The sequence below is a fragment of the Scyliorhinus canicula genome, chromosome 1 (assembly GCF_902713615.1).
Source record: "Scyliorhinus canicula chromosome 1, sScyCan1.1, whole genome shotgun sequence".
In the NCBI taxonomy this organism is placed as follows: domain Eukaryota; kingdom Metazoa; phylum Chordata; class Chondrichthyes; order Carcharhiniformes; family Scyliorhinidae; genus Scyliorhinus; species Scyliorhinus canicula.
In genome coordinates this window covers 61512942-61540300 of record NC_052146.1, presented here as the reverse complement: position 1 = coordinate 61540300, position 27359 = coordinate 61512942, and the positions used below count along the sequence as shown (strand labels likewise).

General features: G+C 48.3%; 1 protein-coding gene across 2 annotated transcripts in view; it reads right to left on the bottom strand.

Annotated features, from left to right (window-relative positions):
- Window positions 1–6910: 6910 nt before the first annotated feature.
- The window catches only part of znrf3 (zinc and ring finger 3), a 288379-nt gene continuing 267930 nt past the window's right edge, over window positions 6911–27359 (bottom strand). For both annotated transcript variants that reach the window (XM_038791435.1, XM_038791426.1), the window contains exons 7-9: window positions 25264–25366; window positions 18892–20580; window positions 6911–7338 (exon numbers count right to left, since the gene is read on the bottom strand). In XM_038791435.1, the coding sequence (XP_038647363.1) occupies window positions 7283–7338; window positions 18892–20580; window positions 25264–25366 (1848 nt within the window). In that variant the 3' untranslated portion in view covers window positions 6911–7282. The remainder of the gene's footprint in view (window positions 7339–18891; window positions 20581–25263; window positions 25367–27359) is intronic.

The following is a 27359-nucleotide window of genomic DNA, read 5'->3' as shown; positions in this document are numbered from 1 at the left end:
ATAGTGCGTCTGATTGAGACGCTGGCCCGACGATCGGTGGGCACTGATTGCGGGCCTGTCCCCTCCCAAGCACAGTTGTGGTGCTCATTCCCCACCAGGCCCCCTACAAGCCCCAAACGGGCATCTCACACCCGTTTCACGACACCTGGTCGCTGCCGCCGTCGTGAAACGGTTGCGAACGGCAGGCCGCTCGGCCCATCCGGGTCAGACAATCGCCGGTCGCCGTGAAAAACGGCGAGCGCCGATTCTTCCGAGCGGGGGGGAGGTGGGGGGGGGGGGGGGAGGGGGGGAGAATCGCGGGGGGCGCCAGGGGGGCGTGAAATTTGTAGGGGGGCCCTCCTGCGATTCTCCCACGCGCCGTGAGGAGCGGAGAATCGCGCCCAAAATCTTTTATGACGCTGATCAAAGAGAAGGAAACTTCTTCCAGTGTCCTTGCTAAAATTCACCCCATCAAACAACAAGAATAAAAAGATTGGTCTTTTGATTCATTGCGGTTTGTGGGATGATATGTGCCCAAATTGGCTGCCACGTTTCCTTAGATTAAAACAGTAGATGCATTATAAAATAATTAATTGGCTGTGAAGGACCTTGGGACATGATGTGAAAACTGATATACAGGTTTGAACTTTTATTTTGTTTTAACCTTCAGCTTGTATTTACATTGGAGCATCCTTTCCTGAAGTATTATAGACACCATGGACGCGATTCTCCGCAACGGCGGACGCAGGCGTGAAACCCGGAGTGTTTCACGACGGCGTCGGAGGCCGCTCCTCGCCCCCTATTCTCCCTCCCCCCAGGGGGCTAGGAGCGGCGTTGCGGGGAACTCGGCCGCCGGGCCTTGATGCTGGCATCAAGGCAGCGCGCCGATAATGACGCGGCCGGCTACGCCTTAGTGACGTCAGCCGCGCATGCGCAGGTTGGCCGGCGCCAAGGCCGTCTTCCCCTCCACTGCCCCGCAAGACGTGGCGGCTTGATCTTAGAGACGCCGGCCCGACGATCGGTGGGCACCGATCGCGGGCCAGTCCCCTCCCGAGCACGGCCGTGGTGCTCGATCCCCTCTCCGCCCCCCACAGGCCCCAGACTTACCTTTCGCGCGATGTTCACGCCGGCAGCAACCAGGTGTGGTTGCCGCCGGCGTGAACAGGTCGGGAACGTCAGGCCGCTTGGCCAATCCGGGCCGGAGAATCGCGGGTCGCAAAACGCGACCCGCCATTTTGGGGGGGTGGGAAAATTGCGGGGGGTGCCAGAGCAGCCCTCCCGCGATTCTCCCACCCGGCCTGGGGAGCGGAGAACCGCACTTCCTAAGTCCATAAGACATAGGAGCAGAATTAGGCCACTCGGCCCATCACGTCTGCTCCGTCATTTAAACATGACTGATATTTTTCTCATCCCCATTCTCCTGCCTTCTCCCCATAACCCCTGATTACCCTTATTAATCAAGAAACTATCTATCTCTGTCTTAAAGGCACTCAGTGATTTGGCTTCTGCAGCCTTCTGCGGCAGAGTTCCACAGATTCACCACCCTCTGGCTGAAGAAATTCCTCCTCATCTGTTTTAAAGGATCGTCCCTTTAGTCTGAGATTGTTTCCTCTGGTTCTAGTTTTTCCTACAAGTGGAAACATCCTCTCCACGTCCACTCAATCCAGGCCTCGCAGTATCCTGTAAGTTTCAGTAAGATCCCCCCTCATCCTTCTAAACTCCAACGATTACAGACCCAGAGACCTCAACTGTTCCTCATACGACAAGCTCTTCATTCCAGGGATCATTCTTGTGAACCTCCTCTGGACCCTTTCCAAGGCCAGCACATCCTTCCTTAGATACGGGGCCCAAAACTGCTCACAATACTCCAAATGGGGTCTGACCAGAGCCTTATATAGTCTCAGAAGTACATCCCTGCTCTTGTATTCTAGCCCTCTTGACATGAATGTTAACATTACATTTGCCTTCCTAACTGCCGACTGAACCTGCACGTTAACATTAAGAGAATCTGAACAAGGACTCCCAAGTCCCTTTGTGCTTCTGATTTCCAACTCTCAATTCCTACTTGCCGGGATCTGAATGCCACCTTCAAATCAATCATAAAGGTCCAGGACCCTTTTTGTAAAGGCCCTATATGAATGTAGGCAAAAAGTCTAGATTGGTATCTCAAATTTTCCTCAGTTTGTGATCCATGGCATCAATCTAATGAACCTACGCTGTGCGCTCCCTATGGCTTTATTCTTGTTTCTATATTGAGGCCCAGGAAAATTTGCACAGTAATGTAACCAATGTTTGACCATACTCAGATTGCTGAGGTGTTTGGCCTGGTGTTCTGGCCAATGTTTATCCCTCAATCAGTGTCACTAAGAAAGGAAAAACTGGCTATAACCATAATTGCTGTTTCTGGGGCTTGTGCTCAAAATTGCTGCTCCATTTGCTGCAAGTCTGACTGTAGTACAAAAGTGTTTCATTGGTTGTAAGACATTTTGAGAAGTCTGGTGGTCATGTAAAGTGCTACACAGATGCAAGTCTTTGTTTTTTTTTCTTTCTTAAATAACAACTATGTACATTATAGGACCCCAAAGTGCATATTAAAAGGGCCCACATCTTGAAATAGGCAACCACGCCAGTTGCCAGTGATAGACCTCTGCAAGTAGCAGAGATCGATCAATAGATCGATCAATGGCCGCAACTGGGAAGTAAGTGTACTGACTCCACTTCGATTCTGTCACATTCCTATTAACACTACTTTCGCTAAGTGCTGGTGGAGATCTTAAAGACTGGGGGCGGGATTCTCTTCGTAATCATCTATTGGCCCTTTTTACGATGGAATCGAGGGCAGTGGCTGTTTTCGGATGCTCCGCCCCCTCCAAAACTGCATCATCGAAGAGCACACCGCACGTGTGCGGGACGGCCTCAGGACATTCGTTATCTGCCGGCCCTAATCCGATACTCCATCCCCGATGGGCCGAGTTCCCAACCGCGCGGTTGACTCGTGGTCTCAGTGGTCGGGACTCAGCTTGGCGGCTGGGGACTGTGCTAACAGTCAAGCAGGAGCCGTGCTGCCGGCCGGGGAGGCTTCAGTGATGGCTGACGGGACTGGTGAGGGTGGCCAGGAAGTGGCGAAGGGGTGTCCAAGGCAGCACTAGCTGGCAGGTTGGGTCCGCACACAGCCGCCGCCATGTTGTACAGCGCGACCGCTGCAGGTCATCGGCATATGCGGCCACGCACCCAACAATTCTCCAGGTGTTTTTATCGGTAAGGCTGTGCATTTTATGTGGAATGGCTGCTAGCCCCTCATTGGTAGCAGCATCTGTGAGGGGTTGGTGCCGATTTTCCCCACATAAAACACCACGGTTCTTCCTGACATAGCCCCAAAATCGGAGAATCCAGCTCTGGTTGTTTTTTTCCACCAGGCTGTGCATTAATTTAAGAGCATAGCCACCAAAGGTAGAGAGACGATGGGTAGAAATCACCTTCACATTCATTAAAAGGAAGTGGGTCCCATTGAAAATAGTTTCCCCAGCATGGTTAGAGATAGTTACAGTGAAACAGAAACCAACTGGAATTTTTATTGAACAAAGGGAATCATGAACACTAGATGTGAATACATATATGGGGTTGAGGAAAGGCCAGTAGGAGCAGGTCGGTGTAGCATTAAGGGAAATTCTTCCTCAACTCTCACCACAGGGTGGCAAGGCAAGATGCCCAGGTTGGCATTGCATAGGGTCGGGACCCGGAGGACTTGCCCGTTAGAGGAGCAGTTCCAGGGACTACGAGTATGTTGGCGGGGGGGGGGGTTACAAAGATCAGGGCAGCCGGTCAAATTGACGTCCGTTCTATGAAGAGCTGGTCCTGCTGCCGAGCTCAGCTTGCCAGTGCAGGAAATTGACTGAAGTGTGGTCTCAGTTTGAAGAAACACCTGAGGCCCAGAAAATGGCAAAGTGCCGGTGAATAGCGGGCTGAATCTTGGCACTGCAGCTGCTGAGAAACATCCCGCCAAATCCCCCTGAAACGCGGGCTTTGGGTGCGACCTTCCCAAAAGGGAACAAAGTTCCCAAGCGAGCGCGTTTAGCCACGTGTTTCCCGGCTTGCAGTGCCAAGAAATGCATGGCTATTCAACCCGACTCGCTTTGAATAAGGAGCCAGATGGGGGAACACGCTGGCGAGGCCGCACATAGTCCCGCTTTTACAACAGGGAGCTCCGCTCGCCGGAACTCCCCATTGTAACAAGAGATCGGGATGCCATTTTAAAATGCCACCCTAATGTCCCACAAAAAAAAATCCTGATCATTCTCAGCCCAAACGCAAAATGGGGTGGTCCTCCGGCCTGATTGCGCACATGCAAAAATTGCCAGCTTGGCACCTTGACAGTGCCAACCTGGCACAGCCCATGCCAGCTAGCAGTGCCATCTGGGTACCAGCCTGACACTGCCAGGGACCTAGATGGCAGCAGCAGTGCCAGGACACCATTCTGCCCAAAGTGCATGCAGCTGGGGGCCTCTGATCCCCTTGCAGACGCCCACAAGGGCGGTTCCATCTGGTCCCTGTTTGTGGAGACCAGTACCAAACAGGCTCACCCGAGGTCTTTGAGGCAAAAGGTTTGAATCCCAAAGCGTCAGGTACCTTGGGAATCTGCACATATGCAGATTTTCCAAAAACTATTTCCCTTGCAAACGTCTCGCGAGATTGCGGTGAATCTCATAGGACATTACGAGCCAGGTAGATCCGGGAATGGGGTCTCCCAGCTTTCACGGGCCACACTGCACCGAGTGCGGCAAGATGCTTTTCCGGCACAGCATGGCCGGACAATCTCGCCCTTAGTTTCAAGTCTGTTGAATTATGCCCTATATGTACAACGGACCTTTGGAAAGCTACACCATCAGAAAGCAGTGCCTACCTGTATGTTCTGTAAATCTTCCAATTCAGAGAGCTTTCTGGGTGTGTGCTGATTGTCACAGAATTGCCTCAGGGTTGCGATGAAATCCTCCTGCCCCAGTTGTTGACTGTTTTTCCAGCCGTGCCCGCTGTGCTTCATTTTGTAACACCAAATGTACATGTTCTTTCTTCTCCTTTGGCCATTGTGCTGCTCAGTTACTCATACTCGCTACTCTTGTTTATTAACAGCAACAAGCAGAGGAAGAATACAGCAAGAGCAACTTGGCTTCTCTGCTATAGCCCATCTTCCTACATGGAAGATATCAGTGTTGGCCAAGAAACTGGTCAAGAACTCCCATGCTCTTTTCAGAATATGATGTGGAGATGCTGGCATTGGACTGGGGTGAGCACAGTAAGAAGTCTTCAACACCAGGTTAAAGTCCAACAAGTTTGTTTCAAATCGCGAGCTTTCGGAGCTCTGCTTCTTCAATTTAAAACAAACCTGTTGGACTTTAACCTGGTGTTGTAAGACTTCTTACTTTTCAGAATAGTACAGCGAGGTCTTTCGACATTGATCTGAGAGGATAACAGGGCCATAGTTTAGCATCTTTTCTATTAGGTGGCATTTCCGACTGCGAAGCATGTCCTCAGTACTGTCCTGAAGTGTCAACGTTGAGAGTGTTACCTTTGAGATGAGGTTGAAATCCTAGAAGGGAGAACTTTCTGCTTTGCCAGCTGTAGCAAAGCTGTACAAGTAATATCCATTGACTAAAAGAAAAACATTTATTTATACCATCCATGACCTCAAGACCCTCCCTCCACACTGTGCTGGAAAGTCAGTTTAAATTTCCAAGTCCTGGGGTGGGACTTGGAATTCTGAATCTTCCGATTCAGAGGCAGAAGTGCCACTGCCTAAGCCATGGTCAACACATGAAACACATCACCAATTTAGCTACAGAATTGCAGAGGTGAAATCACATCCGTTTGTGCCCTCAGAACATGTAAATAACTAGTGGTACAGTGGTTAGCACGGCTGCCTCACAGCGCCAGGGGCCCGGCTTCGATTCCGGCCTTGGGTGGCTGTCTGTGTGGAGTGTGTACTTTCTCCCCACGTCTGTGTGGGTTTCCAACAGTTTCCTCTCTGTCTAAAAATGTGCAGGTTAGGTGGAGTTTCGGGGATAGGATGGGTGAGTGGGCCTGGGTATGGTACTCTTTCCAAGGGTCGCTGCAGATTCAGTGGGCCAAGTGGCCTCCCTCTGCACTGTAGGGCTTCGATGGAATAAAACAATGAAGAGTCACAACAAGAAAGCATCAGGAAAGTTTTACTTGATAAAACTGTATTTTTCACAGACATTTGTACATATTTTGTTACAAAACTGTATAGTACTAAAATTTAAAATCAGTTTTTGGTCAGAGAATATTTAATCTTTGTGTGCAATTATCATGTATTTACAAGGTCCCACGTTAGTGATTTTCCAATGATTATTTCATAATGTCATACACTCTCCACATAAGACATGGCTTAAGATAAATATATTAGTAAATAAATATTCTGAGAACATATTTCCATAAATGAAATGTGCCACTATACATATACAGAATATACACAGACAATTTCTAGCCTTTTAACACATTAGAAAAAATGGTAATGACGAAGAGAACTCTTGACCATTTTATAATTCTTTACAAGAAATTTCAGACAAATCTTTTTAAGTGCTACAAATGTAAAAGAGTGCCTTAAGTACCCAACAAAATTGTTACTTTGCATGGATCATCAGGCAGTAAAGGCATTATTGTGTACATAAAACTCTACCTTGGTGCCTTTCAAAATGGATGTACAAAACATACACTCAATTGTTGCAGTGTCACTCTACTTGTCCCATGGTTGCCATGAGTGCCTGTTATAGCCAATCTGCTTCTCCTGTGCTGACATAGAGAAGAACATTCAGTCACAGCCATACTAGAGCTGTTGCTTCATTTCCCATCCCTTACCCACTTTTCCCCCCAACTCCTCCCCGCCTTTCCCCACATCCTCCCCCCTCCCCCTTTCCCCCTCTTCTCTTATGTTTCGTATTGCTCTCTTACTAAGGCGGCCATAACCCTGAGCATGTGGAAGGCTCAAAAATCCCTCGGACTATGGATCAAAGTTTATTCCTGACGTTCCTGGACAACAGTAGTATCATTGCCTTGCGATGAAGGGCAGCAGGGTTTTAAATAACAGCAGAACTTGGTCTCAAAAAATCACAAGACAAGAAGCACGAACTGAGTTGTGGGAAGATGCATCAGATTTGGTGTTTTCCTCCACATTACCACTTTTGTGTGTTTTGTCAAAGCTAAAACAGTCGCACAGGGACTGAGTTTGGAGTCTTATTGATCGCTTCCCGTATCTCCGTACTTATATACACATATATATTTATTTTAAAAATCAGATGTCCTGCTCAGTGGAACAGTCCTGTTTCAGAATTAGAGATGATCTGGACCCTAGGGAAACACAAAAGTAAAACAGGATTACTGAGAAAGAACATGTAAACAAACTCACAATCAAATTCAGATTTAAAATTCAGGCACATTAAGTGAATTCCTTCATTTTGAAAGTTTAGGTTCAATTATCATTGTCTGTCATACAATTTCACTTTTTAACTGTGAAAATATTCTACAAGAGAAATATGGCCGGGGCCAAGTGACAAAAAGACCAGTTTGTAGTTACAATTCTGCGCACAGTTAAATTTGGCTGATCTGATGATCTCTGTTGGAATGGTGCTGGGAAGACTACACTTGCAACTCAAACTCCCTGGGCTAGAGAGGGGCAACATTAGCCCAAGGGCCCTCGCCCCTGCTTGCTACTTGATGGCTCTTGCTGAAAAACGCATGTGTGTGATTATGGACCCAATTTGGCTGTGATTCCCTGCCCCCGCACAGTCACAGAACTTGTTGGCAATGAAGGCCGAGATTCACCTTTGAAGATTGAAATACGAGGGGGTTATTGGCACCGGTGCTACAACATTGCAGCAGAGTTGGCACCTTTGGGAAAGAGAGTGGGAATAAAACTGGAGAAATACCAAATGTGATGCGATGGTAGCGAATGGTTCTATACAATAGGATTAATGTGGATCATCATGGTTCATGTGTTGTTTATTTAAAGCCAACTGTGGTATATTAATGAGCTGTTGCTCTACTCTGGCTCCATTCATAAGTTAACATTTTTTCTTGATTTAAATAAAATAAATACATATTTAACTTGACTAGCTCTTCTTTCCAGACTGCTCAAGGGCAATCTTAGCTCTGTTCCCAATTACAGGCTCCAATCTTCAAAAGCAGAGAGTTCACTAAGCACTAATGTTTCACAAATGTGCTGAGCACTGCCACGCAAAATGGAGCCGGTGATAACCCACCGTCCCGAAAGTATTAACGACATTCAATTTACTGTACATTCATAGGGGGTGATAGTGCTACCCAACTTTGAATGTGATCAGCAGGCCACGAGCTGACACCCTGCTACAGTTTCTTCTAGCCAAAACAGATAATTTAGTTTTAAATTCAATTTTCCTGGCAGCTGTGAAAAACAATAGACAAGCAGTGATAATGATGGAGCATTAAGCGAAGTGCACGCTAATGTCCAAGGTCAAAGCCGAAGGATAACATGGCATGATCCTTAAAATTATTGTGGTAATTTCAAGGGTGTCACGAGACACAATTGGTTGGATTGTAATCGTGCCAATAGATCTGCACAGGGCAACATCTTGTCACAAATCTTCTGAATCGTACACTTCAGAACTTGCATTTATAAAGCACCCTCTGCATCCCAAAGCCCTGCACAGCCAATCAATGACTTTTGAACTGCATTCACTGTTGTTGTCATGTGAGCTAACCCGGCAGCCACATTGCCGCCACACAGCAATAACAAAAATGCCCAGATTCATCTGCTTTTCAGTGATGTTAGTTTGAGAGATAAATGTTGTCCAGAACACACTTGATGCACTGGTGATGTGCTGCTTGGATATCACAATTTTGTACAAAGAAAGTCACGGTGGCGATATAAGAGGAGACCCCCCCCCCCCCCATGCCTTCCACAATGGAACCGTTGACAAATACAGGTCCTACTATGGAACTGGGACATCCATACCGGGAAGGTCTTCGATTCTGGGTCTGTACTCAAATGTCCAGTACAGTGGTAAAAGTGCTATAATTGGCTTAGAATAAAGAGAAAGTGGAGAAGGAAATAATTTCTGTTGTTTATCTGGCAGTAAAGTGCCCATCTATGCTTGCATCTTAGTGCAATGCGGGTGCTGGTCCGTGTCCCGCATGAAGACAGGCCACTTGGCAAGGTACCAAAGGGCAGCTGATACCCACAGAATCTGGACATAGTAAACAAGATGAATATCTGAAGGAGGAAGCAGATTGGCATGCCGGATAGAACCTCTGGCTAGCTCTGCTGAAAGGTTTTGTTTTTTTTTGCTATTTTTCTGTCCCAATTGTATCTCTCAGTTCTCGCTACTCGCTATGATGTGGTTCCAATTGGTCACCCACAAAATCTTCAGTGCCCATTGCCTGATTGCGATGGTGATTGACAGGAATTTGTTCAATATCAGGGAAATCAAAGCTGAACTTGATCCTTAACCAACTTTGTTGGATAGCAATCAAGAACAACGACCGTCTCCAATTTTCTCCCCCTTAGCTTGGGGGCCCTAAGACCAACTTTAGCGCCCTGTGACTGACCTGACTGATATTAGTCGACTTTAAACAGATCAGAGCTTCAACTTGCTATAACTTTTGCTATGACTCAGTTAGTCGCTGGATAAAATCAGCGAGCCATCATAAAAGATTAACAGTTCAGATTCAACTCATAATTCTCTCCCGGTTATTGTTTGATCTTCGGCAATGTGTTTGAAAGTCTGCAGTGAAACACTATTCGCCCATCAAGCTCACTCCAGCCTGGACCCGTGTATGTTTACTGTATCACAGATCCTTCTCCCCCAACCTGTTGTGTTCATTCCTTTGCAGTGAGCCACTAAATTCTTCCCTTGATCTCTCCCACGTAAATATACAGCAATGCTGTTAATATCTCGCTGTTAACATCTCTTTGTTTCTCAATGTCCTTTCCAGCACTTGTGGCATTTTATTAGCTGTACTCACAGACTAGGATCTTCAGGGCATGGTAGCCTTAGTGGCTATGGTACTAGCCTCGTGACCCAAGAGTTCAAATCCCAAGAGATGCAATTGATCTCAATTCATCTGCTCACTTGTGGACTGGTTCTAGTACATGAGTGCGAATGGATTGTTCTAAAGTCCCAGTCAGCCTGATAAGTGAGTCTGCTTCCACGTTACTTAGTGAAGTTGTAAAACAACTAGAACTGGCAATAAATATTGCATTACCAGTGCTCCACATCCCAAGAACAAATAAGGGAAGGAAAATAATTTAACTTTGAACAAATTATTGGTCTAACACATCACATCAAGCACATGCTGCATATTAAAATATTATTTTCACCCTGCAGCATTGGTGCAAACCAGCTGAATCTGTGCTAAAATTAAAGATCCTTCAGCTTTTATTGATGTGCATGCTTCAGTATACTATTATCCTGTTGAAAGGCAACATCGCCGAGGCTCTCAAGTTTTCTTTCTCATTCTGCCAAGCCTTAAATCTGACACTGAGGAGGTTCACAGAAAGTGTACTAGAGACCTGCTTTATACCAAAAGTCCCAATATGTCTAGACAACAGTAAATTAAAAAGTGAAGTGCATTGTGGGTTTCAGGCACGCCACTACTTGTTATTTATGATGACTTAAAAATAGCAGGTGCTGGCATCTTGAGAGACGCTGCACATATTCTGGGTTAATTCATCGATATTATTCCAGCTTCTGTTCCTCTTTGAACTGGCTTTTATGCTGTTTGGGGCCAAAGGAAATCTTCTGGTTTAAATGTTCCATAGCATTTTGCGGCCAATGGATTGCTTTTGAAGTGTTGTCAGTGTAACATCGGGATACAACAAACTTTGCTTCTTACTGCATTTCATCACTGCTCCCAGGATTGTGGATAGTTACAAAATAATATACAAACTGTTTGATAAATCAATCGTATTTTCCTGAAAGCCATTAACTTCAGTTACCCAAATGACCATTTGAAATGTACAATAAATCATCTGGGTAACTCATAAGTCTTCATCAATGCTGTTCCACTAGATGGTGCACTAGAGGGCTGCAGGATGATTCATATATACCTTATGATTCACACAGGTGCTGGTTTGCCTCAGTTAGTTGGACACCTGGTTCATGATGCAGACTGAGGTCAACAGCGTGGGTTCAATTCCCGTACCAGCTGAGGTTATTCATGAAGGCCCGCCTTCTCAACCTTGCCCCTCACCTGAGGTGTAGTAACCCTCAGGTTAAATCACCACCATACGCTCTCCCCCTCTCTCCCTACTGCCATCTGAGACGATGGCGACTTTATGATCAATGGCCCCCTTTGGTCACAAGACTGAGATCAGGGGCGGAATTCTCCGACCCCCGCAGGATCGGGAAATCGCCCGGGGCCGGCGTAAATCCCGCCCCCACCGTGGCCGGAATTCTCCGCCACCTGTGAATTGGCGGGAGCGGGAATCCCGCGGCGATTCTCCGGCCTGCGATGGGCCGAAGTGCCGCCGCTGACAGACAATGCCGCCGACGTGGTTTAAACCACCTCTGGTGGCGGTGGGATTGGCGGCGCGAGCGGGTCCCGGGGGGGGGGGGGGCACGGGGCGATCGGACCCTGGGGGGCCCACCGATCGGCGGGCGGGCCAGTGCCGTGAGGGCACTCTTTTTCTTCCGCCGCTGCTGCGGCCTCCACCATGGCAGAGGCGGAAGAGACCCCCCCCCCCCGACCGCGCATGCGCCGGTGGTGACATCAGCGGCCGCTGATGCACCGGCGCATGCGCGGACCGGTGAAGCCCTTTCGGCCAGCCCCGACGCCGGGCGGTGTATCAGTTTTGGCGCCATCGGCAGAGCGGAAACCACTCCGGCGCGGGCCTAGCCCATAAAGGTGCGGAGAATTCCTCACCTTTGGCGAGGCCCGACGGCAGAGTGGTTGGCGCGTCTCCGCTACGCCGGGACCCCCCACCCCGTCGGGTAGGGGAGAATCCCGGCCCAGACACTTACTTTATGCATGGTTATTGTTTGAAATACATCTTCATAAAATGAATAGCACAGAAGTCTCTAGGGCATTAGTTAAGAACTGGAGTTGCTGCTCATATATTCAAATAATTCTCCCTCAAATGGCTGTTTTCAGAAATTATTTTCTCATGTTAAAATTCAGTCCCGTATCATAGTGATTTACTCCCATTCAAAAGAACACAAAAGAAATCTCGAATGAGTTATTAAAACAAGATTTTTCAATTCAGGCCATGGTTGGGATTTGGTGTCCATTGGTTCTGCCAATATCCCTTCCAGGTACCAGGCCCTAAGAGGATAGTGGTAACCATGGACTTCCATTGGATCGGTCCATGATAATGCCAGGCAAAGTGCTGTTGTGGCTTGCCGTTTCCTTCTGCAATATAGCTGACCAGAAAACTCGTGCACTTTTGCAGCTCCCACCTGGTGTATCAAAGGGATTTACAGGCTGATAATCAACCTCTTGATTGTACCTTCCATGGCTATCAAGTTCGGAAGTGGGGTTATAACCCAGAGCTTCTGGCTTAGAAGAAGGGACGCTACCAATGCACCATGAGACCTCTGCCCATTGGTTAGGGAGGAGAAAGTTATCAATTTCTTTGGATTGCTGTCTCTGTGACACGTCAGAAACGGTAAATGTCTCACCTTCCCCTCACCTCTTCATGGTAGAACAGACTGGCAACATGCACTGTCTGCCTCACACATGAAGAACATCCATTTGGTGAGGGACTCGAGGATTGCCAGCTCCTATAGAACCACTGCAGCAAGAGATGACAGACACCTTAATACTTATGGGATGGAAGAAGAAATTGCAATGGGGGGGGGAAGGAGGGGCAAACTGATCGTAATTCTGCTGTATTTCACACTGATATCTGGATAAGAAGATTATAGACAAGGGGCTGGATTCTCCTTAGTCCTGTGCCGAAATCGTATTTGGCACTGGGCTGGAGAATCAAAGTTACCGACCGAATCGGGCCCGGCGCCGCTCCGACGAGTATTGCTCATCCGCAATTTACGACGCGCGGCTGGGGGGCCGTTGCCAGATGCCCTCCCAGCGATATTCCACTCCTAGCAGGCCGAGTTCCCGACTGTGTGGTTCTAACCACGTATGGCCCTTCGGGAACTTTGTGTGGTGGCTGTCGGCTCAGTACCTTGGTGGGGGGTGAGGGAATGCAGCACTGGGGGGGGGGGGCGCCTTATGGGCAGCCGGGGCAGATCTGGCTGATTTGATGCAGGGGCGTGGGACTGATCGGGGGGGGGGACCATGTTTCTTTCTGATGGTCCGCGTCCGCCATGGCGCTCGGCATGGCCGCTGGAGGCCGCCGCCATGCACATGCAAGGACTTGGAACCGGAAGTGCGGCGGTCCATATCCGCAGCCAAAGCTGCATGAATGATTCTGGGTCCCTGCCAGCCCCCTGAAGGTAAGTGAATTGCTCTTTATTTTTTGCAGGAAACTGGGGAGTGAAATGCCAGCGTTTTTACGCCGGCGTGGGGACATGGCACCATTTTTGGAGAATCCAGCCCAAGTTCTTGATTAATAAGGGGATATGGGGTTCTGGGGAGAAAGCGGGAGAATGAGGATGAGAAACATATCAGCCATGAACAAATGGCGGAGCAGATGGGTGATGGGCCGAATGGTCTAATTCTGCTCCTGCATCTTATAAGAAAGCATTTTAAAATTAACCGGTTTTAACACCTTCGCCTGCTAAGCCTGGAGAAAACTTGGCTAACACACGTAAAATGAAGGCAGTGACTCTTCCCGCCCTCCATTTAATTAGGCATTGCTGTCCAAACCCACAACCACGACTATCTTGGGTAGCTGATACCTGGGAAACTGGGGAGTGAAATGTCAGCGTTTTTACGCCGGCGTGTGGACATGGCACCATTTTTGGAGAATCCAGCCCAAGTCACCAACATCCTGACATTCCTTCAAGGTCACTGGATTAATATCCTGGGACTCCCTCCCTCGCATTAACCAGAAGGCCTATCCTGCGGGGAGGGAATTTGGGTGAGGTTCAAGTGGGAGCCGGAAGTATTTGTGGGAAGGAGGCCTAATTCTTATGCTCAGTGGGGCATCCCAACATTTCCTGATTCACCAGGTCCATTGCCTGGCACAGGGCCAGTGAGGGCAGTACCTTTCTTGCCCTTACCCTCCTTTTAAAATTGGGGCCTGTGAATCATGTTTGAATTTCTGGCTGGTATACTGGCGGGATCACTGCCTTGGAGCTGTCCAGCTTTAAGAGCCAAAAGCACTCCAAAACATTAAATCTCCGCTTGAAGTAGATCAGGTTGTTAATGTTTGATGTCCAGCCTTTGAAGAATAATATTGCTTTCCTTGCAATGCTTTATCCTTTTACAGAAAAATGTCATAGCAACTCATTTTTCATTTTTTAAAAGGTACTGGCTGTTTGAGTTTGGTAGGCAGGTTAAGAGAGGTCATTGTCTGGGAAGAGAACATAAGGTAATTTAAAGTGAGGGAAGAACAAGGCTCTATCTGGACCGCACATTCATCTTAGCTTTGTAGGGATATACATGGTTACTGTGTACTGTGTACACTTGCCACTTCCAACAGATTATAATAGTAATCTTTATTGTCACAAATAGGCTGACATTAACACTGCAATGAAGTTACTGTGAAAAGCCCCTGGTATAAAGCTGCCGATTTAGTGCCAATTAATGCATAAATTGGGGAGGTGGTGGCCTCGTGGTATTGTCATTGGAAGAGTATTCCAGAGATCCAGTTTTGAATCCCACCACTGCAGATGGTGAAATTTGAATTCAATAAAAATCTGGAATTTGAAGTCGAACGATGGCCATGAAACTATCGTTGATTGCTGTAAACCCCCCATCTGGTTCACTACGTCCTCTAGGGGAGGTAATCCAACATCCTTACCTGGTCTGGTCTACAAGTGACTCCAGATCCACAGCAATGTGGTCGACTCTTAAAATACCCTCAGTTCAAGGGCAATAAGGGGTGGGTAAAAAAATGCTGACCCAGCCAGCGAGAGGCACCTCTCAGGAATCAATAGTATTTGTTGTGAAATAAGATTATCAACTGGTTACTGTGTTGAATGGCAGCCAGAGTCAGGAGACTTTCATTCTACTGATGATAGACTCAAACCCAGGTGTCAAATGTGAAAGGACCATCGCACGATAGACGTGGGTAAGAGAGGTGATTGGTCCATTCTAGCTCATTATCCAGAAATACATTTCCAGATATATTCACCATCTGTCCCCTTCCCCACCCCTAACAGCAACCAACTCCTCCCAGAAATATTCCATGTCTTTTGCATTCTCTATCCCACCCAGAAGTCTACTCATGCTTTTCTCACTATTTATTTAAAGAATTACTTCTTGGCATCAGACTTAAGTCGGTCTTTTTCCAGTTTGACCTTGTGCTTCCCTGGCCCAGGAGTCGTAATGTCCTAACGCACCACAGACCTTTCAATAGATGTGAGGCGGTATTCTCCACTCCCGATAAAAATCAGGATGGCCGTCGTGAAATAGGCCGAGGTTCACGACGGCCTCGGGGCCCGCTCCCCACACCTAATTCACCCCCACCCGGGGGGCTAGGAGCAGTCCTCCGTCTTTCCCGGCCACGACCTTGTCGCGCTGGTAATGATGCGGAAACGGCGCTTTTCTGATGTCAGCCACGCATGTGCGGGTTGCCGGTTCCAACCCGCGCATGCGCTGATGACATCAGCGCGCAGACGGCACAAACCCGCACATGTGCGGTGCCATCTTTCTCCACCGCCGCCCGGCAAGACGTGGCGGCTTGATCTTGCCGTGTGGCGGAGGGGAAAGAGTGCGTCCGTTTTGGACGCTGGCCCGACGATCGGTGAGCACCGATCGCGGGCCTGTCCCCTCCCGAGCACAGTCGTGGTGCTCCCGTCCAAATCGGGCCCCTAGATGAAACGGGGCATCTGGCGCCCATTTCACGAATGCAGCGACCAGGTGTGAAACGGGCGTGAAGGCGTGAAGGGCCGGCCGCTCGGCCCATCGGGCTCGGAGAATCGCCGTTTGCCGTGAAAAACGGCGAGCGGCGATTTTTCCGAGCGGGGGGGGGGGGGGGGGGGGAGAATCGCTGGGGGCGCCAGGGGGGGTGTAAAAAATGTCGGGAGGCCCTCCCACGATTCTCCCACGCCACGTGGGCAGCGGAGAATTCCGCCCGTGATCATGCAACGTGCCTGACACTGGAAAGGCAGTATTTGTTGCACATCCCTCATTGCTCTGAAGTTATTGGAAGTTATCTGCAAGAGATTGGAATTTAGTAACAGGTAGACCTAACCAAGGAGAGGTAACAAGTTTACCTCCCTGAAGGACATTAGTGGACCAGGTAAATTTCAATGACAATCCAGCAACCTCGCCCCAGATTTATTGAATTCAATTTCAAAAGCCCAGCCTTGGGTGTCTCATCCAGCACAATAAACGCCAGGTTACCAGGCCTGTGTCCTGCAATTGTCTGCAAGTACGCGCAAGTATCAGGCATTTGCAAGTTGCCAACTCATAACTGTTTGCCTCTGAATGTCCAAGCAGATAATGGAGCTGATGCTCATTGAATTGTGATAGGATCTGATGGCCAGACACCCATTATCGGAGCGAACTAATCTCATTGAGACAACTGTCCTCAGTATATCAGGGTCATTGATGGAAAGGCCAGTGGGATCGCAGGCCCATATTGCTATGCTACCTGAAGTGCCCACACAAAGGCAAGGATAGGACTAGGATCAGCTGTGACTCTTCCTGTAGTGCATAAACCTTCCTACACAGACAACTGAGGCACAGGTGGGTGGCATGGCGGCACAGTGGTTAGCACTGCTGCCTCACAGTGGCAGGAACACGGGTTCAACTCCAGCCTTGGGTAACTGCCTGTGCGGAGTTTGTATGTTTTCCATGTGGGTTTCCTCTGGGTGCTCCGGTATCCTCCCACAGTCCAAAGATGTACCAGTTAGGTGGATTGGCCATGCTAAAATTGCACCTTAGTGTCCAAAAAAGATGTTGGGTTACGGGGATAGGGTGGGTGTGTTGGCCGAGGTAGGGTGCTCTTTCAGATGGTCAGTTCAAACTCGATGGGCCGATTGGCCACCCTTCTGCATTGTCGGGATTCTACAGATCGGATTAATGGCCCTCAGGCAAGGTGACACAGGGTAACCAATATCTACATTACTACACCCAGTAAATGGTCAACATCTTCAGGAGGAGAGAGTTTAAAGAAAACCAGTGAGAGATGGAAAGAATATTTAACGAGAAGCATAGATTTCAGTGGTTTGGAATAATGCACCAGATGCAGGCTAAAGACTAACCATGTCCTTGGACGTTTCCAGTGTCTGCTTAGAGCTTGTTCAACCGATTAACCACAGAGATGTCATGTAGTCAACCTTGCGAAATAGCAAAGCTGACTGGTTGCCTTCAAAGGCCAACACATGCCCCACATTGCTGCCAACTAACTCTGAAAATTAACCTACGGTAGCATGAAATTGAACCTACGGTAGCATGGCCTTTTATATCTTCAGCTCACATGTGGCCAGCATTTCAGCCAAAAGAGGAAAATACAAAAGTTAAAGGGATAAAGTTGGTGCTGTGTCTCTGCAGCTAAGTGGGTCTGCTTGCCTGGAAAACGTTGAAGTTTTAAAATGTCAAAAATGTTGCTGTTAAACTTTGAGCACTTTTGTATCTCACAACTGATATGTGGCTGCGTTCTCCGCCGGCGGGATGCTCCATTTTGCTGGGAGCCTGGGGGTTTCCCAACAGCGTGCGGCCGTCCCACAATGGGAAACCCCATTGACCAGCCGGCATAACGGAGCATCCCGCCGGCGGGGTAAAACGGAAATGCGGCGTGGCGGGGCGGAGAATCCAGCCCAAGATCTTTAATCTAAGAACAAAGTGATGTTTCAATGAACTAACAATTATTCAAAATTGGCCTTGATACTCACTCTCTCACATCAGCATTGTCACCCTGGTTGACAATTGTGCATTGTGGCCCATTCATTTTTAGCACCCTCACCCCCTTTCCAACCCTCGCCAACCCCTCCCAGCATATTCTCCCTTAACCTCACCCCCCCCCACCTCAAATTCAATCCAGCACTTTCCTCCACTGCCGTCTAATCAAAGTAGTCTTCTTCTCTTCATTCCCCAACCCCTTGCTTGGAAAGGCTGGGTGAAGAAATGGGGAAGCTGGAGGTGGTGGTGGTGGGGGGGGGGGGGGGGGGGGTAGGGGGTAGGGGGTAGGGGTTTGGTTGGGGGAAGGAATGGGTGGTGGGAAACCCCCGTTCTTCTCTTCCTGCTGCCATAATTGTAGCTGAGGGGGAAGTGGCCACTTCAGGGGAGAGGATGGGCAGGCTGCCCTATGCCTCATGCCCACCAACCACACCCTACTTTCCCCTCTCCCCCACTGCCCCCATACAATTTCACACAGGTGACGGAGCAGGCAGGTAGGTTACCTGAGGAATTTTACAGGTGCTCTCCGCCCACCCCTGCAATCCTGCCTGCATGGGCCCGTAAAATTCTGCTCTGTATTTTCAATTCCAAAGCTGAAATCATTGATATAAATTATCTATCCTTCATGAGCATTGACACCTCCTCCATTAATTTGTGACTTCCACGTTTCAGGGGAAGGCCCATGGAACAGGGAAAATGTGACCTGTTTGAACTCAGCATTAATTTCAGATTGGCCCTGCTGAGATTGGATTCTCCACATGTGGGCCTCTCCCCAACCCCACTCCTTCCAGAAATGGGACTGGGATCTGGGATCTCCCCCCGCCCCCCCCCCCACTTCTATTTGCAATTGCCTCTGGAGTTAGTCTGACTCTGTGAAAATCCAGCATCCTGTCCTCCATGCACCCCCTGCCAATCAACTCTACATAAAGGGGCCGTGTGTGAATGTGGTCTTACCTGCCGAGTTACGTTTCATGATGGACTCGTGCATCCCGGAGCAAATGTCCTGAAATGCATCCGTTTGCTCCGGGGGGCTGCTGAAAGGTGACGGGCAAACAACTTGCCCCCTCCACTCCTGTTCCGTGCCCTCCTGCTCTGAAGGTGCAGCCTCCGGCCCGCACAGCCTGGTGGCCTCACAGTCTTCCGCCACGGCCAGGTCGCTGTCCGTGTCCTCGGGGATGATGGGGATGCGCTGGCTCAGCTCGCAGCAACCGGGGGTAGCGGGGTCCTGCAAGCAGTTGTGAAGAGCCTCGTCGGCCAGGGTGTACTGCACGCTCACTGCGTAGTCCTCAATGAAACAGCTGCTGCCGTGATGAACCTGTTTCTCCTCATAAAAGCAGCAGGACAGGCCCTCGTATTTTCCCGCACTGGTTCGACAGAGGGAGCCTGCATTAATACTGTATAATATCTGCGGCGCAGTCCGAGAGTCAGCAGCTCTCCCACACTTGTTACAACAGGGCACATTCAACAATGAAAAGTGACTGTCCGTTTTGCTGTCATCAGCCTCTTTGCAGTCCAAGGGATGGATTTCGAAGCAACAGGCACAAGCCTGCTCAGGCACTGCTTCTGCTGGCCCCGCTGACTCACGTCCACTCCAGCTGTTACTGTCTACAGTAGACCCAGAAGGGCACTCAGGCCTACCTTCTGAGGTAGTAGCATTCGAATCCCTGTACTCCAGTGAGGAATTGCTGCTATAGTTCATGTCCATGCTACAGTCTGAAAGTTGGTCCCCTGGGGGTGGGGCCGGCAGCAGCCTGCTGTCACCACCGGAAGAGGTGCAGCGGTACGCCGGAAGCTCATCCTCCTGCGGTCCCACCATCGGCAGGCCCGCACCCCGCCCCAAGCCCGACTCGCCGGTTCTGCAGGGGCTCCGGCTCCGGTAGATATAAGGATCGTAGTCGCTGCTCAGGGAGCTGCGGAAGGTTGAGCAGCTGCCATAGACGCCCTGGTTACTGACCTCGGTGCAGTCCAGCATGGAGTCGCTGGAGGAGCAGTGGCACTGGCCCGAGCTGCTGCTGCTGCTACTGCTGTCACTGCCAGGGCAGTCAGCCAGGTAACCACTGCACACCGACCGGTGACCATGGTAACAGCTGAAGCTCGAGGTGCTGGCTCCATCCAGATGGGAGGACGGGGGGATGTGAACCACTGTGGGATATAGCATGCTCCCGTTGGACTGAAATGGACGGGAGGGCCCCTTATGATTAATAATCCCTGTCTGGGACTCTGTCTGTGGGTAGCTTAGTCCTTGAATGTAATAATGTTGATACATAGTTTCGTACTGAGAAAAACAAGTAGCCCTTGGATAGTTTCGCCCACTAAATTTAGGCCTCCTGAAGTTATGAGTCTGCGGGTAGGCCTGATGTTCTAAATTACAATGGTGGGCAGTCAAACTGTGAACAGGTGGGTAACTCCTGACATAGGCACTTGGCTGTGCGGGGTACAGTCCCTGCTCATTGTGCTGGTCCACAGTGAGCACAGTGACGGGATTCCCACGTGGGTCCATACTCGTCCTGGTTGGATACGTAGTCAGTTGGCTGGTCCTGTGAACACGCCCGGGATAGTGGACAGGAAGCACCACCCGTTGTCGGTTGCGTCCTTGGCTGTCGGCCTCTACGCAGATGGGGCCACTGCTTTCTTTCTTTCGCTCTGCGGAGAGAAAGGAGGCGTCAGTAATGTTTCACAAGGCAGAAATCAGTACAGGGTTGAACCTCCACTACCTAAGCTGGTACGACCTAGTGCATGGCTTTCTTTTGTCAGTTGTGTCTCTGCTTTAATATTGCCGTTCAGACACAGATTGTATTTCCTGCAGGTTGTGCTTGTGATGATTTTAAAAATATATATATTTTGGGAGTGGTGGTCAGGGAGAAGTGTCTTTTGGGTTCCTTACAGCTTCTGCTGGTCAGGATTGGCTGAATAGCTTCCCTGTATGCTCTAAATGAATCTATGGTGTAGATTTACCAGCCCTGCCGTAGCAGGACCCGCTATGGTCCATTGACATGTGGCAGCGCCGGACAATCCCAGCTATGAGTACGGCCAGCAACCCTGCCCTTTGACTCAATGGGAACTCCTAACTATAGGATGACAATGATCCATTTCCCTGGTGCTAATATTGTGTGTGTCATGGACAAATATCTCTCCTCTTCGTCATGTGTGGGCATAATGTCGCAGGTAGTGGGTGCAGAATATCGGACTCAGCCCTCACTTCCTCCTGCACCCCCACACTGTACCTGGTGTATAAAACGTCATTCAGTCAGACACTTCAATATAGTATGGAGGGCGTGCTGCACTGTTGGAGCTGTTGTCTTTCAGTTGAGACATTAAATCAAAGCCCAGTATCCTGTCCAAAATATACCCCTGAAGCAACACCACTAAACCTGTCCCACTTAAGACCATAAGACCAAGAGACATAGGAGCAGAAATAGGCCACTCAGTTCCTCATATGACAAGCTCTTCATTCCAAGGATCATTCTTGTGAACCTCCTCTGGACCATCTCCAAGGCCAGCACATCCTTCCTTAGATACAGGGCCCAAATCTGATCACAATATTCCAAATGGGATCTGACCAGAGCCTTATACAGCCTCAGAAATACATTCCTGCTCTTGTATTCTAGCCGTCTCGACATGAATGCTAACATTGCATTTGCCTTCCTATAGCCCGCCGCATTTAGGAATTACAACAGTGACAACAATCCAGCGGACATGGAATTTGGGCAAGCCTTCTGAAGTTGGCCAAAGCTTGTATGGGCAAATTTCAGCATTAAAATCTGACATCACAGCCCTTTATAGACCTGACTGCTCATATGGAGCTCTGGGGTGGGATTTCCTGGTCCCGTCCCAACGGCGGATCTCACAGCAGACAAACCCCCCCCCCCCCCCCCCACACACACACACACAGTGGGGTCCACACCCACAATATGAATGAGCCATGCAAAACGCTGAAGACAGTGGAGGGGGCTTTGGGGGGGGGGGGGGGGGCTTTGTGGAGGGGGGGGCTTTGTGGAGGGGGGGGGATTTGGGGAGGGGTGGGTGTGTCCCGCCCAGAGACTTTCATCAAGATCAGCCAATGGTGGGCCTTATTTGCTGCGGGAAACTAATTCTCGGGGGCGGATTTGACAATCCAGGCCCCAGTCTCGGCTATTTTATATGTAACTTTCATGATCTATAATGAACCAAAACTTTCCAATACAATGAACCTGAGACATCGGATGATTGCTGAGGTAAACAACTCAATTGGTTGTTGGGAAATATACCGGCAGCATAAATTCCTTATTTGTCCAAGTGCTTTATTGGCTAGATTTTCACTGAGTTGGAATGACTTGAGAGCCGTTTAAAATGGCAGCTGGAACCACATTCCAGATTACCGATCTCACACCTGGGGTTTCTAATTTTTGGGAGTGCCCTTTAAGGGTGCGGGCTGGTTCATGTCGTGCGTCCGCACCTTGCATTGCCAAACTGACCAGACGCATTGCAATGATATGCATACCCTAGTCCCCCAAAATTATCATAGAGTCGAGCTAGGTTTACAAAATGATGTGGATCACTGTTCCTCAGAGGTGTCATGCACTAAAGTCTGCATGAGGACACCTTTTGCAAGTTCAATAAGTCCTCCTCATGCCTCCCATGTAAGATGTGCCCCTTGCCCCAAATACCCCGCTATATCTCCTCATTTTTCCTACGGTAGCACAGTGATGAGCACAGTGGTTAACACAGTTGCTTCACAGGTCCATGGTCCCAGGTTTGATTCCCGGCTTGGGTCACTGTGCAGAGTCTGCACTTTCTCCCTGTGCCTGCGTGGGTTTCCTCCGGGTGCTCCAGTTTCCTCCCATAGTCCAAAGATATGCACATTAGGTGGATTGGCCATGCTAAATTGTCCTTAGTGTGCAATAAGGTTGGGTGGGGTTACTGGGTTACAGGGATAGGGTGGAGGTGTGGGCCTGGGCAGGGTGCTCTTTCCAAGAGCCGGTACAGACTTGATGGGTTAAATGGCCTCCTTCTGCACTGTAAATTCTATGATTCTATGAAATAAAAATGTCAATCATGCAGATCCATTTGAATTATCAAAAGAAGAAACTACAAGCACTTGAAACCTCTTTAACCTGCGTAAATAAAATTTGTGAAATTGATAGAAGAGATTAAAGAGATCATGGTTGTCAATAAAACAATGTTTTTCTTTCTGGATTCTGGTGTTTTGGAGCTCTATATTTGGGCTCTCAGCGAAGAGATCCCAGAAATCCATTAGTGTTTTGAAGCACCCGGGTTCCAGAGAAAGCGTTGCTTAATTATAACTCTGGCTCTTCAATTTCTGCTATGACTTTCATAATGTTTATTTAGAGGGGGAAGAGGTGTCAAGTGCTAGCAGTTTCAACTCGTGATAGTTTAAATAGCCAGGATGACCAACACTTTTGGCGTTGGATGATGGGGTGAAGGCTGAGGACCTATTTTTTTCTTTAATTGGGATACCAAGCTATGGTCCCATAACAACCCCTATGCTAGAACAAAATAGAATCATTATACCCTATATTGTCAGTGGATGTGTAAACAAAGATTTTTTTTAAAAGTCCTTCATTGATAACTTTTTCCTCAGCCCACTTCCGCATCTGCTAGTCCCTGTGGCTGCCTCCAAACTTTTTCCCAGGTCAGCTGGTCCAACTCCGCTCTGCACCCACCGTGCACTCATGGTAGAAAATGCCCACAAGGACGTGATTTCATGAAAATTTTCACGCCTTCCGCTACTCACCTCATGGATGAAAGTCCAACCTCACACTTCAAATTCGCTCTTTTCTCAAAACCTTTCTCTGGAAAACTGGTCAAAATAATTCCAATTTTGGACAGCACAGTGGCCTAGTGGTGAGTACAGCTGCCTCACGGCGCTGAGGTCCCAGGTTCGATCCTGGCTCTGGGTCACTGTCCGTGTGGAGTTTGCACATTCTCCCCATGTCTGCGTGGGTTTCGCCCCCACAACCCAAAGATGTGTAGGCTAGGTGGATTGGCCACGTTAAAGTGCCCCTTAATTGGAAAAAATAATTGGGTAATCTAAATTTAATAAATAAATAATTCCAATTTATTGACCACATTTGTCACTGATTGAATCTCGGTGAGGTTCTTGGAACTTTATGAACTGGCCAGGTCAGGCCCAGCGCAAACTCTCCTTTTGTCATTTGGAACAAATTAAATATTTGTGATACTTTTGTGTCTACTGTGTTGAAGAATAGGTACCAGAGAACGGAAAGCTGGCATGTAGGAAACAGTGAAGGATCAGGGATAGCATTCGGATGTGGCACTAGAAAGGTTGCCCAATTGTAGCCTAATCTCGGTCTCATGTGTACAAGTGAATAAAGCAGACATGTAAATTGCGCTGAATCACCAGTTATGAGTCTGTACTGTTACTTTGTTTTAAACTAGATGATGTGTACGGTGTTTAGTAGAATTAGGACTTTTAACGGGAGAGGTATTTCCTGCCTGTCTGTGGTTAACCAGCAGCATTCTAACAATGTACTTTCTGGTGTTCTTTTTTGTGTGTGCAAGGATGATTTTGCTTGAAGCATTTCCAATGCATGGTGTTAAATACTCAGGTGCTCCTCTGCTCTGTTACCTTCCACTTTAACTCGAGCTGAAGGGGCACACATTGGCCGGGATTTTCTGGCTCCGCTGTGGTGGGACCAGCTATGGGTGATTCGGTGGCCCAGTTAGCCCATTGACTTGTGGCAGGACCAGAAGATCCCATGGGTGGGCGAGGTTGGAAAATCCCACCGTTTGAAATACTGGGTCACTGCCCATTGTCGAGAGTTCTTGATGACACGTGAGATGTGGAGCCTTCATCCGCCCAAAACAAGGTCACCAGTGTAAATTCTAGTCTGGGAGTGTCCTTGGGTCTATTAACACTGAGCCAGATCCTTGGTCACTGTTATGTCTGGTCAGACTAGGTAGCCTGAGGTTCCCTGGTCAATTCTGCATCCCCAAAAGGTGAGATGCTGCATGGTTACCAAACAACACCCACCCTCCTAAACCGACTCTACCACACAAAGCCACATTTTCCAGTCTGTCTGCCTTGCTGAGCACCCCCTCGGAACTGCAAATGCCTACCAGATCATTGAATCTAAAGTGTACCTCGTTCCTCACTCCAGAATTCCTGCCAGGATCAGAGGGAGGAAGTTCTTCGTAGACAGACCCTGTCACTGTTGCCGGGTTTCCCCTCCTGTCAGTTTTTGGCCTCTTGCTTTCTTTATTTTACTGTTAGAAATTCCAGGCTCAAATTGAGAGACAGTCAAGCCCCGACCCGACTGGAACTGCCCACGAAATTCGGCTCGGTTTTAATGAGGAGGGACTTACCGATGATATTGTGTCTGCAGTGTGGACAGGTATGATGCTGGAGAAGCCAGGGATCCACACACTTCTTGTGGAACCGGTGTGTGCACGGGATCACTCGCAGCTCCTGCCAACAAGAATGTCGTCATTTACAAAAGAGGCCAGGAGATGTTTTAAAACATAAAATTTAAAGTGCCAAAAAGTGCCGATGTTTGACCAATGAAGAAAGATGGGAACCTATGTCCATGCAATGACCACAATTATGAAACTATGGACAGCTTTGGTCCCCTTAACTAAGGAAAGATATACTGGCATTGAAGGCAGTCGAGAGAAGGTTCATTAGGTTGATCCCAGGTATGGGGGGATTTTCTTATGCGGGGAGGTTGAGTAAGTTGGGCCTGCACTCTTTGGAGTTTAGAAGAATGAGGGGTGACCAAATTGAGGCAAACATGATTCTCAGAGGTCTTGACAGGGTAGATGCTGAGAGGATGTTTCCTCTTGTGGGAGAGTCTAGGACCAGAGGATGTCATCTCAGAGTAAGGGGTCGCCCATTTAGGACAGGAGATGAGAAGGCATTTCATCTCTTAGAGGGTGGAGAATCTGTGAAATTCTTTCCAGCTGAGGGCTGTAGGGGCTGGGTCGTTCAGTATGGTCAAGGCTGAAAGAGACTGAATCAGTACGGGAATCAAGCGTTGTGAGGATAAGTGAAGTTGAGGATTATCAGATCAGATATGATCTCATTAAATGGCGGAGCAGACTTGATTAGCCAAATGGCCTACTTCTGCTCCAATTTCTGGTCTTATGATCATGGAATTTAAGAAAGATAACTGGAGGTACAATATTAAAGTGCTTCTTATCACATTCATGACTTGAGAAAGTACTTGTGGAGAAATACGAATGGAATACATTTTTTGGCTTCCTGGAAATCTGGAGTAAAAAATGTCACCATTAAATAATTCTCATAAAAGGAAATCTTCCAGGATCAAATCAAATTATGTTTCAGGGCAAGGAAATGGAACTGATAAGTACCCAAAGAATGGAGGAAGTTAGAATTGCATCCTGGCTGACTTCAATCCTCCCAACCAGGCAAACAAAAGTTAACACAAAAGATAACAAACTCTGTTCCTGATGCCGCCACCCCTTTCCACAATGAGACGATATAGCAAGCACCTTACACTACTCAATAGCTCATAAAACTATTGTACAGCCTACTTTCTAGGTCACGGACCATAGCTCGCATGCAAGTGATCTTAGCTGCACACCCCGCTGGGTGTCCTCCCCTCCATGTGTTTCTGTCCCTTGTTTACTCTTTGTTTAAAAGCTGCCAGCTGATCTGCAGGCCGAAGGTTTCATTTTGAGTTCAGAGGTTTCAGTGAATGCATTTCCCACAGCTGTATGCCGTGAAAGTAAAATAGCTGGAGATCCTCACCTGGTCCTCTTTGATTTCTATAATTTGTTCTATTCATCTCTTTTTGGCCTTCCAACCCATAATTCTGCTGCAGCCCCGTCACATGATCATTCCCCGATTGGTAGGGCTATATGCCTAACATTGACCCAAGATGGAAAACCTTCCGCACAGGCTGCACTGACTTGTGAGCATGTGTAGCAACTGAGGACAGAATATTGATTGTCAAATTATACTGCTTTCAATGTCATGGCATGAAGTCCAAGTGTACCATCAACAGCAATGCAATGCAGTATTGCCATTGTTCCTTGGGACTCACACTCACGTCAGATAAATAGCAGGTAAAGCTCGGCACAATTGATACTGGACCTTGATTCACATGAACAGTTTATAAAGTTATTTTCTATATATAAAAAAACTTGGGTCCTCTTTAAATTCTAGAATTTTCTGGCAAACTAACTGAAAATTAAGAACTTCCATAGTTGCTACATTTTGATCAAAAGGAAAAGTCCACACAATTTTCCCTTTGAAAGATCCTGATGCTAATCAAGCTCCTGTCTTGTGGTTCCCAGAAGTTTGATAATCACACCATTTTACACAGGTACAACAGCCGCCATCAAATCTGTTTCTCAGATCTCACCATGTGATCAGGACTAAAGCATTGCTGTTAGACATCGGATGGCAGTGCCTCTGTGAATGTGGCACCGTGGGCCTA